Source organism: Patella vulgata, chromosome 2 (assembly GCF_932274485.2).
Source record: "Patella vulgata chromosome 2, xgPatVulg1.2, whole genome shotgun sequence".
In the NCBI taxonomy this organism is placed as follows: domain Eukaryota; kingdom Metazoa; phylum Mollusca; class Gastropoda; family Patellidae; genus Patella; species Patella vulgata.
This window is the reverse complement of record NC_065880.2, coordinates 87,576,379-87,591,795: the sequence shown is the minus strand read 5'-3', so window position 1 is coordinate 87,591,795 and position 15,417 is coordinate 87,576,379. Positions and strand designations below refer to the sequence as shown.

Genomic DNA, 15,417 nt, shown 5'->3' with positions numbered 1-15,417 from the left:
TAAAATAAATAAAAAAAAGATGCAATATAAAAAAACAAGTACAAGAGTACTGTATAAAGCAGAAACCTATCATGACATCATTGCAGCCATATTGGAATTGTCACAAATCGAAAAATCAAAGTTAATCAATGACAAAAGAACAAGTATGCAGAGTTTGCAACATGTTCCTGATTTAAGACCAATAAAAGAATATTTTTGGATCAGGAATTGGTTCCCAAGCGCTTCTCGTTCTCTGGTAGCGCTCATCGAAAAGTATCCGCCAATTTTAGTTCTTGGCATGCTTGTTCCTAATGCTAAGGGCAGACAAGATTATTTTCTCACCTGATCGCGCCGATTGAAATTTGCCAACAATTTTTACAGCCAAACACAAACGGGCACAATGTAGTGATCGTCTCGAGAGCGAACAACTCTCCGCGAGTAAATTACATCGACCATGTGACTAGTACAAAATCCATTTTGAGATCATGTGATATGAATGATGTCTCCAATTGACTTATAAAAATGTCTAACATGCTAGATATGGGCGAACGATCGAGCGAATGGTTGCAGATAAGAATCGTCGTCAACTTGAACGGACACACAGAGGATTTTTTGGGGCAATTTGGCAAAAAAATAATTATGCTCGTCTGTCCAAGGTTTAAAACAATTGTGCATCGATTGAAATATATCTATTTATAATATGATGTAATAATTAAAAGATGGCTGTGATGATGTCTGACTCTGTTCCTGGTCCATATATAGTACACCTGTATTTCTTTTCTTCGAAATGGAAGTAAAAAGTGAAACTGTTGTCATGGTGATATAAAAGCTGTGTTAATTATTTAGTGTGAAATAAGTAATGACATGCAAAAAAATAATTCTTTTAAAGATGCATTATGTAAGACGTCTATATGTAAGAGCGTATAATAACAGTTCTATGATCAAATTAAAAAGATTGGATGACATTGGATCGTCTTGTCGAACACCCCTTTTACATGAAAATAAGGAGAGAGAGAGAAATGGGGTTTAATGTCCACTCGACACAAACCAGGTCATTTCGGGACTAACACATGGTTCAATTTTATTTCAACAATTCGCACGCGCGTAGGGGTCTTTAGCAGTGGGAGGAAACCGGAGGAAAACCCACGAGGTTGGACAGGCGACCCTACTCCTTGTCACGTACAACCAGGGAATCGAAACCATGCACGTGCTAACCATTCAGCCATCCAACCCCCCTGAATGCATTAGAACAGCCATACCATTTAATTATTTAATGATATAAAATGGATAATCAAGACTATGCTTATTATTGTATCAATGGTACTTGACAAACAAGACTATCTTGTCAAAATTTCAAACACTCATCACTTCACCCAGAATAAAGTAATTTGACTGAAATTTTCAATATATTCATTTTTCTTATCAATTTTTAACTATTATAGCAAAAGCGATCAGTTATTTATCTAAATCTTACATAATGCATCTTTAATATAAATATAAAAGAGGGACATTCAACTGAAGAAATTATTTATCGATTATAAAAAGTATAGTAGAATCTGTACGAGCAACCACTCTTTCTAAGCGTCATCTCCTTGTAAGCGGTCACAATAACACCGCCCCACCCCACACCACCAGATTCTTTAGGGTTCATCTCACTAAAGTTTGTATCCAAATTGGCTGCCAAAAGTAAAGTCAGATCGCATGTGTCCTGCTCTTATTTGCAAGAAGACATCAAAAATTACACAAGTACAAATCTTTATGCTTTTGTCAAAAAGTGAACGATTTTTCACCGAAGTGCCCTGACTTATTCAAAACAAACACGTATCGTTACTAGAAGTTGCCACGTTTCTCACAAATTTCAAACGCATAATTCTCAATACTTAAAAATATATCAGATTCGTCTGTTCGCAAGAAACATGACGAAATAACCCAAACACCTATCGTTACTATAAAAAAACACACATACTTATTTTTACCATATAAGGAACAGTCACAAAATTTCAACACTTACATATATCTCGACCAAAGGCCCATCCCCGTCAATCGAGTAATAAAATGTCGACATAAATTATGATCCAATAAAAGAGAAATATACTTTAACGACACAGAGACGTGTGATCAAGGTCAAGGTCAAATAAGAAACAGATGGAATTTTGATGTGAGTTTAAAGGTCACCGGAAGAGCTTCAAATTTTTTTTTAAATGATGGAAGTAATTATGTCAACATATCCTTTCCATAAGTTTAACCCGAACCCTAACGGCAATATTACCTGCAACAGGTAAATTTCAATGTTAGTAATTTCCGCCGTTCCCTGTGAATAGTCGTAACTTTCTGTCAATAAACAATCTGTGACGCCAATTTAGTCCTTCTGCTCATAGAAATATAGACTAGAATATGAGCAGAAGGACTAAAATGACGTCCCAGATTGTTGACGGAGAGTTACAACTACTTTGGAGAACGGCAGAAATTACTAACGTTGAAATTTACCTGTTACAGGTAATATTGACATTCGGGTTCGGGTTATACTTGATGGAAAGGATATGTTGACATAATTACTTGCATTATTTAAAAAAAAAATGTATGAAGCTCTTCTGGTGACCTTTAAGACAAAATAACCGACATTTAATTATCATTTTCTATCTACAGTGTCGTCCAACCCCCTCACCCAGTTCCGTCAGTTACATGTGTTGAAATTTTGGGACAGTCCGTGAGCCACACATCTATTGTTAAGTTGTTAAATCTAATTCTACAGCAGTAACGAAACCAACAAACAACACCCTAAAAACATCTTTTATTTAACTTGAAAATTCATACTTTTTCAGTCCAGCCAGAAAAGTTGTAATTCGTATTTCCAAATAATATTTACACGTCCGTTTTCACGAATACAGAATTTTTTTTAATATTAATTGTCCGAAGAATGGAGCAATAGATAACACTGCTCAGCGGAAGATGTTTTTATGGTGGTGATTTGCGTGTTATTTCAAAATTTCGTTTGTTAATCTGCTTTCTTTCTACTCTAATAATTACCAGGATTGTAAAAATTACCACTGAAACCACCTCCTCCTCCTCCCCCTCCTCCTCCTCCTCCCGTTGATGACAACTGTGATGACGGCGACTGTGATGTCATCATCTGTAATAATCAAATAATCATAATTCATTCAGAGTTCACTAGATCAAGCATTTTCCAGGGGTTCATTGAGATACGGAAAAAAATTGCTAAGTTTAAATGAAAATCAAATGGGGTTTAACATCCTACTGTTCTGCTCCGACTCGGCTAATGGGGGGTTGGATGGCCGAATGGTTAGCGTGTGCGTGCTGTATCATAAGGCCTGTCATTGAGTCAACTGGCGTGGTTTTGAATCCCCAGTTGTACGAGAGAGAGAAATGGGGTTTAACGTCCACTCAACACAAACCAGGTTATTTAATTTTTTATTTCAACAGTTCACTTGCGTGTAGGGGTCTTTAGCAGTGGGTGGAAACCGGAGGACCCAGAGAAAACCCACGAGGTTGGACAGGTGACCCTACTCCTTGTCACGTACAACCGGGGATTCGAAACCACGCCAGTTGACTCAATGACCGGCCTTATGATACAGCGCGCACACGCTAACCATTCGACCATCCAACCCTACAGCTCCTTACTGAAGAGAAGATATTTATTTACGTACCTCCCTGTCGGGACGAAACATGGTCTGATTAAAATATAAACTAGTTTCATTGTCATCGTTATCTTCACCAAATAAACCCTGAAAAATAATACAAAATACTTAAAATATACATCTTTCTTGTTGCTTTCATATACAGACACAATCTCTTCTAAGTTGTTTCTGGTCTTTCCAACAACCTGTCTGTATGTCCCACTGTAAAACCTATATGTCCCACTGTAAAACCTATCTGTATGTCTCACTGTAAAATCTATCTATATGTCCCACTGTAAAACCTATCTATATGTCCCACTGTAAAACCTATCTATATGTCCCACTGTAAAGTCTATCTATATGTCCCACTGTAAAACCTATCTATATGTCCCACTGTAAAACCTATCTGTATGTCCCACTGTAAAACCTACCTGTTCGTCTCACTGTAAAACCTATCTATATACCCCACTGTAAAACCTATCTGTATGTACCACAGTAAAACCTATCTGTATATCCCACTGTAAAATCTATCTGTATATCCCACTGTCAAACTATCTATATGTCCCACTGTCAAACTATCTATATGTCCCACTGTAAAACCTATCGCTATGTTTCACTGTAAAACCTATCTCTATGTCCCACTGTAAAACCTATCTCTATGTCACACCATAAAACCTATCTATATTTCTCACTGTAAAACCTATCTGTATGCCTCACTGTAAAACCTATCTGTATGTCTTAAAGTAAAATCTATCTGTATATCCCACTGTAAAACCTATCTATATGTCCTATATACCCCACGGTAAAACATATCTATATGTCTCACTGTAAAACCTATATATTTGCATGCCCCACTGTAAAACCTATCTGTATATCCCACTGTAAAACCTATATGTCCCACTGAGAAACCTATCTGTATGTCCCACTGTAAAACCTATATGTACGCCCCACTGTAAAACATATCTGTATGTCTTTCTGTAAAACCTATTTGTATGTCCCTCTGTAAAATCTATATGTCCCACTGTAAAATCTATATATCCCACTGTAAAATCTATCTATATGCCCCACTGTCAAATCTATCTATATGCCCCACTGTCAAACTTATCTATATGTCCCACTGTAAAACCTATCTGTATGCCCCACTGTAAAACCTATCTATATGTCCCACTGAAAAACCTATCTATATGTCCCACTGTAAAACCTATCTATATGTCTCACTGTAAAACCTATCTGTATGTCTCACTGTCAAATCTATCTATATGCCCCACTGTCAAACTTATCTATATGTCCCACTGTAAAACCTATCTGTATGCCCCACTGTAAAACCTATCTATATGTCCCACTGAAAAACCTATCTATATGTCCCACTGTAAAACCTATCTATATGTCTCACTGTAAAACCTATCTGTATGTCCCACTGTAAAACCTATCTGTATGTCCCACTGTAAAACCTGTCTGTATGTACCACTGTAAAACCTGTCTGTATGTACCACTGTAAAACCTATCTACACGTCCCACTGTAAAACCTGTCAACTTGATGGGGTGGTCTAAGGAATCCTTATCTAGGGAAGTTTGGGGCAGTCTAAAGGGTTAACATAATCACTGTATTTTTTTGTAGAATTCGAATCTGACAGGGGTAGTGATGACAACATATGCGTGTATACAAGTGCTAAGTATATCAATATCCCTTACTGTTTTTCTTGAGCGTTGGGGAAGTGGCATCTGCATTCCACCAACATTTGCCTTTCTGGCAGCAGCAGGCAGACTTTCATTTTTATTCATTCTTGTCATGTTGTATCTATGAAACAAAAAACAACAAAAGGCATGTAATTTAAAAATACAATATTGACTAATTTAAAATCCAAAATGGCAGAATAAAAATTAGGCAATAGAAAACAAAATATTCTGGTTTCCTTCAAAAAAATTTGATTCAAGGGGATTCATTTTAGTGTTTTATTTTGTCAAAGAAACGTGTGCCGAAACCACTTAAAACAGACATGGCATTTTAAGGCTCTACATTTATCTACCATCAGTTTATTAAAGAGAGAGAGAGAGAGAGAGAGAGAGAGAGAGGGAGGGAGGGGTAACCTCCAGTTGACACAAACTAGGTCATTTCGGGACTAAAACATGGTTCAATTTTATTTCAATAAATCACTTGGGTGTAAGGGTCTTAAGCAGTGGGAGGAAACAGGAGGACCCGGAGAAGACCCACGAGATTGGACAGGCAACCCTACTCCTTGTCACATTCAACCGGGGAATCGAAACTACGCCAGTTGACTCAATGACAGACCTTATGATACAGCATGCACGCGCTAACCAATCGACCGCCCAACCTCCACACATGTAGATAGAAAAACACTCTAGACAGTATTTATTATTTTGACATTTTCAAGCCCTGAAAACAGGCAGCTGTCTTAGATAATTTCAAGCCTTGTCAGGGTGTCTGTCACAGAATTGCTATTTAGTTTTATTAGCTGTTTGTCAAGTACACCTGTAGGATAGTATAGGACGGAACACTTGGGATATTTAATCCATCTGACTTAAAGAGATGAACTGTCACATACTAAAACTCAATTTACGCAACCTCCAGGCTAACGAGCCAGCGTCTTACCAACTTAAACACTGTGACTCCCCTAATTGTTAATGTGTGGTGTGATCCTCTTGCACTTACTAATGGCTAGACATTTAAACAAAAGGACATACATTGTACTACAACACTACTGCTATTGACCACGGAACCAGGAACACCACTGCATCCTAGTTAGACTTGAAAACTATGACATTATTACAACACTGTGGAACACCCCTGACCCCTAGACATTTAGACCACAACATCGCTACAAATCGTTGAGGTTCATGGAACATGCCTCACCCCTAGCAACACATTTACACTACAACACAGCTATTAAGGTTCAGGGAACAACCAGCCAGGACTAACATATGGTATAATTTCATTTCAATAACTCTCTTGAGCATAGGGGTCTTTAGCAGTGGGAGGAAACTTGACCATCTGGAGAAAAACCAAACTTCTAGTCACGTTCAAGCGGGGAATCGGAAATCACGCCACTTGATTCAATGACAATCCATGAAACAACCAGGTAATTTCTGGCGAACATATAGTACAGTTTCATTTCAATAAATCACTTGTGTGTAGGGGACTTTAGCAGTGTAAGGTGTAAGGAAACCAGAGGACTCGGAGAAAACCAGAGGATCTGGAAAAAAAACCATGAGGTTCAGCAGTTGACCTTACACCTTGTTACGTACAATTAGGGCTGCAACGATAAATCTTCTGATACTCAACTATCATGACAAGGAGGAAAGATGGCTTCTGACAATGAAACATTTGTCTCAAGCGAGCACAAATCACGGATATGAGATTATTTTGGATTAAAAATGCCAGATGGAAAAGCCGTGGCTAATAAAGTGATGTGTCGCCATTGAATATTATGTACTTGTTTCTATTTTTGTAAGTACATTTGGAAAGAAAAATACTGTGATATTGTATGGTGCGGTCCAAACTGTGATATGTATCGTATCCTAAAGTCCAGCTCATGATACATACCGTATTGTGAGATTAGCGTATCGTTGCAGTCCTACGTACAATTGTCGGATCGAAACCATGCAAGTTGACTCCATGAGAGACCTTAAGATCTAAAGCATATGCAATAGACCATTCAGTCGCCCAACCCTGCCCATAACATTTTGATATTATAACAACAGATATACAACTTTAAGAGCTGCAAATATTCGTAAATAATATTATTAATAATGATATGGGTAAATAATAATACGGTAATGATAATAATAATACAGTAATAATAATAATAATACTGTAATAATAATAATAATAATACGGTAATAATAATAATAATACATGTACCGTAATTTATATAAAGCATGTTAATAGTGAAGAACTGTTTCTAGGGCTTTGTTGGTTGTTTAAAGATCAGGGTTTTTAACAAGAATGTTTTGAGTAGCGACTTAAAACAGCCCACAGTTAGCTGTTTTACTGACTGTGGTGATTTTTTTTTTTTTTAAATTTTGTCATAGGTTATGAATTAGAAAAAACGGATTAGAAACAAGTTTTTAAATTTGCTTCATAAATTATACTCACTGGCTGTTCCAGGACATAGCATCATTGGCCAGCCTTGAGAGTAATAAAATAAAATGGTATTGTTATAATATAGGTTTACTGTTTACTGATAAAATAAACAGCATTTTTATAATATAGGTTTACTGTTTACTAATAATAAACAGCACTGTTATAATAGGTGTACTGTTTATTGATCAAATAAACAGCAATGTTTTAATAGGTTTACTGTTTACTGATAAAATAAACAGCATTTTATAATAGGTTTACTGTTTACTTATTAAATAAACAGCATTGTTATAATATAGGTTTTCTGATAAAATAAATAGCATTGTTATAATAGGTTTACTGTTTACTGATAAAATAAACAGCATTGTTATAATAGGTTTACTGATAAAATAAACAGCATTGTTATAACAGGTTTGCTGTTTACTGATAAAATAAACAGCATTGTTATAATAGGTTTACTGATAAAATAAACAGCATTTTTACAATATAGGTTTACTGATAAAATAAAAAGTGTTGTTATAATAGGTTTACTGTTTACTAATAAATTAAACAGCATTTTTATAATATAGGTTTACTGATAAAATAAACAGCATTGTTATAACAGGTTTACTGTTTATTAATAAAATAAACAGGATTATTTGGTAAGCTTACTGTTTACTGATAAAATAAACAGTATTATTTGGTACGCTTACTGTTTACTCATAAAATAAACAGCAATGGAGTAAACACTCTCCTGAACCAACCGGGCCATGAAGACAGGTTTACGCCATGCAGCAAGCTATCAGAGAACTTTTAGCCTACTCCGTCAAATTTAACCTGTCAAGGATTCTTGTACTTGAGAAATCGTTTTTTCCGGCCCATCCGGATGGCTAGCACTCTTCCTTGTCATCCCCTCCGTCCGGCACCACTGACATGAGGAAACCAGACAGAAACACGAGGAGACATTCCTGGTTAGTAAGATTGTGCCTTATTCACCGCGCCATCAGGGCTACAAGGAAGATATCAATCTCATTACCTTGTTATCCAATCGCTACGTTACTTCCCGCCCACCCCCCATCTCATAACCTTGTTATCCAATCGCTACCATACTTCCCCCCTCCACCCACCCATAAAATTTTATAAAATTTACTTACTGGCCGGATATATTACTGTTACTAGCAGAAAAAGCCATTCTACACGAAAACTTTTACCTAGAAATAAATATCAAAACCTTTTTTTTTTATAAAATCGAATGAAATAGGCCAGGATATATTCTTTGAATGGCATGTAGTAATTGGGACATAATCAAATAACACACTATTTATGGATAACAATTACTATGGTATATTTCACCGCGACGTTTCAACAAGATTTCACGAGTCGTTATCAAGCATAAATCTTGTTGAAACGTCGCAGTGAAATAAACCATAGTAATTGTTATCCATAAATAGTGTGTTATTTGAAAATAGGCCAGGTTCACTTGATATTAATACCCAAAATATTAAACTATTTTTATAAAATAGAACGAAATGGACCAGGAGTTAAAAAGAAAATCATGTCAGGTTCACTTCATATTAATACCCAAAATAAAATGAAATTGAGTTTTACTTCCCACATGAACATACACTATGCAGTGTATGCCTTCTAATTGTAATTTGTTAAAACTGATTTCAATTTTGTTTTTTTTAAATTCCAATGAATTAGATTTGTGCCAGATACACTTAAACATGCATTATACAAGAGGTAAATCTGCCAAATTGCATTGCAGGCCTTTCTTTAGGCCTGAAATGTTATATAAACTATTAGTATTTAATTAGACATTTTATTAACATGAAAAGACCATGATCAACTCTCAACGCCATCTTATGTGTCCAATTGTCATTGGTAGTGTTGAAAATTGGATCGAGATTTGTGATCCGAATACTTTTGTTTGCTATCCGAATACTATTCGGATAATTCGGAAACGTGAAATTCTTGAACAAAATCACATCAAAAGTTCATATACTCAAAATTTCTTACTTATTTCAATGTTTATGAGTGTCTGTGTATGCCGAGTATGAAATCTTACTTTCGATTTGCAAATTGTTTGAGCCGCGAAGAAAAAAGCGTGCCTACCTTTAGCCGCAATTATTAAGACTATCCATGATATCCCAAAAAATCAATGAGGTGAATAAATTTGTGTATAACTACTCCTGTAATCCGCGTGCCGCGGCCCTCCCACTTATCATTTTTGCTCAATCAACACGAATGAAAAAAGTAAAATAAAAACATCTAACATTTATTCCGCCAAGGTCGTTTGCCTCATTCTGATAATCTGCTATTGATCCAATCAGTAAGTGAGAATATACGTGACCTAGGTCGTTATGAATAAATTTCATTGCGGGAAGTCTAAACACAGTGTTAACTTGTATCCCGTAACCCAAGAAGTAGCTTCTATCTAGCGTAAACCAGCGCAAGGAATGAATGAATATTTTTTTATTAAGACTACTGTTTTCGTTGCACTGTATTAATATTTTTATTAGTTACTATCGCTAAATAATACACGTGATATTAACATTTATGCTCAAAGCTGCGTACGTGATTAATAGCATTGGGGAAAATTTCAAAGTAATCGGATGTAAAAATGGCTAAATACAGAGCATAAGGAATGTCAGAAGACTGTAACAGATAGTAAAATGATTCGGATAACCCTTATTTTGTATCCGTTAACGGATAACCGAATAGTAGTTTCAACAATAGTCATTGGATTTGAATCTGATCTGCTGATTAAACGCAAAAACCGACAATAAAGACTTTGTCAATTCTGATTACATTTCCATTACTCATTCCTTTTGAAATCTTCCATTGCCCGGTAATCACTTAAAAAATATAATGTAACGATTACTACATTCCATTACCATTACCCCACGTCGGTCCTTCTTCCATCAAGCGTACTCATCATTTATTATAAATTACCAGAGACTTCATAAAAAGTTGATTTAAGAAAACAGCAAAACTGTGCCAAAAAGTCATGAAATTTTGCCGTGTATAAGAGGCATTTTGGTGTCCAAAACATAGGGCAAAGAACGCTAGTGTATTTGCAATAACAAAAGTTGAAGTTTGCACAACACCATTTGGCATATAAATTCTCATTTGGTAATACCAATACCTTCTACTTGTATGATTAGGCCTACATTATTTGGTAATACCAAAAATTTCTAATAGCATGGTTATGCCTACATTGCAAATCAACTTTCAGAATATAGCCTACATGTGCAGGTTTATTGTTTCAAAATCCGAGCAGTGAAAGAAACACAAAATACACTGAGAAACTGGAAAGTCTCCCCAAAATAAAGCTGAATATTTTTGACAGTGGTTGGCCAACATTCATCGATAATAGATCTACTTAAGACTCACAAGGCAGGAAACAGAAGTTTCCGACTCTTTAGTATTTTGTATTACTAGTATCACGCTACAATCGTGCAATGCTTAAGAAAAGACTTCCTGTGTGGCCATTTCATATATTATTTCAGCTTACGTTTTACACAGGCTATCCACACATTAAATTAAATTAATACTTGGAAAGTGATAACACAATTTGTGATACAAAGTTTGCCAGATAAATAAATATAAACTGTCATTGGTGTCAGTTCATTCTCAATTATCTTCTCGGATTTATTTTTAGCTTGATTGAAAACTGATAATTATAGCTCATCTGTTTGGATAAATTACGTCTCATTGTAAAACATTTGCCAATTATAAAAAGCAAATATTAAAAATAAATGATGTACCTAACAAATATCTAATAAAATGAATCGAAATGATAAATGAAAAACGCCGAATTATGACATTTTCGAACTAATTTCATCTTCTTTTTTCTTTCTTGTTCTCCATATTGAATTGGAACTCTTCAACGTTGGAAAAACCGTTTTATTCCCGTAAGGAGTTGTCTCCCTCTATTAAAGTGCGTATTATAGTTTCCTTGCTGGATGAGCGTGGAGGGAAATTAACATAGAAAACAATCGGTGATTTACTCGATTATATACGATGTCGTACAAAGATTCTCAGAGCCATCGGGGCTCAAAGACATTTTCGAGGCCCCCACTTGGGTGGTCGGGGGTATTTTTTTGTTACAAAAAATTTAAAATCACGATGCCAGAGAATCAGAGCCCGCAGGGGCAAAGACATTTTCGACGCCCCAACTTGGGTAGTCGGGGGTATTTTTTGCTACAAAAAATTTAAGGTAGAGGATACCTTTTATATACCTTTTATACTTTTTCTTCGGTCTACCATTAAGCCTCTATGGCTTGTTGACCACCCTTATTACTTCTAGCATTGATAGGTTTGCGCATGTTTGAGCTAGATCTTGTCTTAAAGCGAGAAATTCATATTTTCTAAGTAAGTCAAAACATAATTATTTCTATGTCTTTTGCTCAATAGGTTATCAACTCACTATTATACGATCATGGGCATTATTCCCCACCCTTAAAAATCATTGACACGAGAAATAATAACACAATTACCCCCCTTGTTTTCCTTTGACCTCCATTGAATAGCCATGTTCAAACGTTTGAATTTGAAGCTGAAAATGATATATTTGCCAATTTCTCAGTTGGCAATAGTGAATTATAGGATTAATAGGATTATTCTTTAACAAGGTAGGATTGTTTATGGATACCATCTATTTTAAGGCCTTATTTTAATAAATTTTAAAAATATAACTTAAAAATATGAAATTGTAGCTTTAAATAAAAAATTTTCTTAAGTGTTTGGTCTAAATAATATCAGGAGTTGTGCTAATAGCAGCTTGGGTTGAACTTAGTTTTTTCATTTTTCCAAAATTGATTCAGGTGTGATTTGAATTAGTTCAGGGTTTCAGCATTGACAATGTAGTATGGTAATGAATTCCAATTGTTTATGACTCTGTTTGAGAAATTGTTTTTCCGTACGTCTAATCTAGAAAGTAGAATGACGCTTTTCTAGTTTAAAGTTGTGCCCTCTTGTTCTCTTCTCAGTGGTTACTTTTAGCATTTCTTCATTAACAACAATATCTTTTCCTTGAAGAATCCTGTAGACTTGGATATTCGCCATCATTTTCTGAAAAAAAAAAATCGAAATTCCCTGTCCTTTCACAATGCCTGGTCGAAGGGTAATGCTACCAAACACTTAAAATAATTTAACTTTGTCCAAAAAAAATGAATATAGGCCTACATCATTTTCGTCGCTGTAAAAAATGCGAAAATAACTATAGCCTATTAGGCCTACAACAACCGCTGATTCGACACACAAGCCTGCGGATAAAAAATGAAATAAAAACGAATGGCATAAAAGAAAAGACACGGGTATCGAATAATGTTCAATTATTTAATAATAGGCCTATAGACTATAGTCGACCGGTGGCTCAATGCTGGGGGTGTCCACTGTCCATCAAATGGGCACAAAACCAGACCAAACTTTTCTAGAGTAAAATTTTGCGTAGAATACGATGCCGAGTGGTAAACAGTCCGCCGTTGGGCAGCTGGGGCGTTTTCGAGATATTCGGGATCAAAGGTCAAATGCGGTCATTTGCACTGAAAATGAATGCGCAGCCATTCTTGTATCATGAAAACATGCTGAAAATAATCGAAAGTAATCAACCTTTCAGTAAAAATGTTAACTTGCTAAATTCACCTTTGTTCTTTGTGCTCCCGGGGGCCAAAAGGTCAAATTTTCCGTTTTTGCACTAGGAAGATTTAAAGCAATAAAATGTCGGCGTAAAATATAAAAACTAAAGCGACACCTGTTCTAATTAATAAAAGGAACATTTAAAACTTATCTTTAGGTGGTCTTAACACCGTACATTTACTTTGGAACGTCGAAAAAGATCTTGCATAACAGAACCAAAACACTTCGAAACCTGTTTCAAAAATACGTAAAAACTGTCAAATCGAAATCTCCCCGATTTAGTTTAACAACGATTGTTATACATAATGAAACTAGATGTCCGAACTAGGTGAGACCTAGCCTTATCTCGCTATATAGCCTGGAGTTCACGGGATCGCTCCCGGCGTTGGCCTAGATAATTATTTTGGATTTTCTGGCGTGATTTCTCCTTGTCAGTGGCGCAGGATGCAGGGCCTGACAAGGACGCTGTTTATTCGGATAGGAAATAGCCGAAACAAATTATGATGATGCCCGATAAATATCCACAGAGCCGCGGCCAGGGAAGCCGGTCTCCCGAACAAATAATGATGATTCCCGAAAACAATTTCGTTGCTTATGTCAATTTAAAAAAATTACGAATCCCCAAAAGATGATGAAACAAATAATGATCTATGACCCAAAAATGTCGCAAAACAGTGTGTAGCGACAAAATGTATAAATCCACAGCAAACACAGTACAAAGTCGCCGTATTCAATTAAAATTAATGTTTTATTATCACTCGAATTTTACTATAACACATTATTTACCCCCCCCCCCCCAAAAAAAAATTGTTTTACTTTATTTACCCGTCTGACTGAAAAAAAAATCGAATTTCTCGAACACCTATGTTGGTAGTTTTGTAAATGAATTATACATTTAAATAAACCATGCGGTGGGAAATAAAACATAATATGAGTAGTAAATGAAATTTACGGCGGATGGCAAATGGAAGACATCAGTGGTAAATAAAATATACGCCTGGCAAATAAAACACGCGATTGGAAATCTTCTATACTAATATTTGTGACTGTCGTGTGTCTGTCTGTCTGTCAGTTCGGGGTTGGCGGCTACACTAGGTCTGCCCCGAGTCTGAAATTTGGGGTATAGGGGTAGCTCGGACCGGGGAGTAACATAGGCCAGGTGGCGTTAGTCTACCACTTCCGGTTTCGGGGTTATGACCCCCGAGCGAAGCCGGGCATTCTTCTAGTGAAATATAAATGAAATATACGAGTGACAAATAAAATATGTGGGTGGCAAATGAAATATACGGTTGGCAAATAAAACACGCGATTCGAATTGTAATATATGGGTGGATATTAAATTAAAACATACTGGTGTCAAATAAAACACACAGTTGGAAATGCAATATATGTGTAGCAGATGAAATATATGGCTGGCAGATAAAACATGTGGTTGGCAATGAAATATGATATATCATGGGTATAGTACGGGCGTACGGGCGAGCTGATCAGACAGACAGAACCATTTCAAAAGATCCCTGCCTTTTTAGTTCTACAGGAACGAAATTGGATTAGGTTTGTATTTTATCGATTTTGTGATCAACAAAAGTATAAGTAAAGGCGTTTTACAATGTTTCTGGTTTGGTATTGTAAGATAAATAGTTTCCTAGAATACGGACATTTTCACATGTCGTATGTTACCATATATACAAAATGTCGTTTTCTCTATTTTTCTCTTGGTTATGAACGAGGATATATCTGTTTACACTACCAAGCTTCAAATAAACAAATGACAATTAAACAGGGATTCGGTGTCTGTATTTTCAATAAAGGCACAAACAATCTACAAGAATTTAAGGTTTATTGTATAAAAATGGACGGAGAATAATTATCCTTAAAAATGTGTAATGTTGCTCATTATTTTGTATTTGCAGGTGCAATATTTAAAGATGAAATTAACAAATAATTGCGTTTTATGGATGTTTATAGGTGATTGTCCAGCCCGTGCAACGCCAGTGGACTTAGATGAATCAAGGAAGAAATAAAATGACATATTTATGAATTGTAGTCTACCGTACTGAATAAATGTTATAACAAGAAGAA

The 15,417-nt window shown here is 35.7% G+C and overlaps 1 protein-coding gene and 1 long non-coding RNA gene across 6 annotated transcripts in view; one reads left to right on the top strand and one right to left on the bottom strand.

Moving 5' to 3' along the window:
* Positions 1 to 11,587, bottom strand: part of LOC126811519 (CCR4-NOT transcription complex subunit 2) — a 27,755-nt gene extending 16,168 nt beyond the window's left edge. For 4 of the 5 annotated variants that reach the window (XM_050537202.2, XM_050537204.2, XM_050537203.2 and 1 more), the window contains exons 1-6: positions 11,463 to 11,587; positions 8,847 to 8,903; positions 7,729 to 7,761; positions 5,307 to 5,412; positions 3,645 to 3,722; positions 3,007 to 3,109 (exon numbers count right to left, since the gene is read on the bottom strand). In XM_050537202.2, coding sequence (XP_050393159.1) covers positions 3,007 to 3,109; positions 3,645 to 3,722; positions 5,307 to 5,412; positions 7,729 to 7,761; positions 8,847 to 8,884 — 358 coding nt within the window. In that variant the 5' untranslated portion in view covers positions 8,885 to 8,903; positions 11,463 to 11,587. The remainder of the gene's footprint in view (positions 1 to 3,006; positions 3,110 to 3,644; positions 3,723 to 5,306; positions 5,413 to 7,728; positions 7,762 to 8,846; positions 8,904 to 11,462) is intronic. The other variant, XM_050537206.2, reaches the window with a different exon arrangement.
* LOC126811529 (uncharacterized) lies at positions 11,578 to 15,417 on the top strand. Its single transcript, XR_007675625.1, has 2 exons — positions 11,578 to 11,914; positions 15,249 to 15,417. It is a non-coding gene; the product is annotated as an uncharacterized LOC126811529 (long non-coding RNA).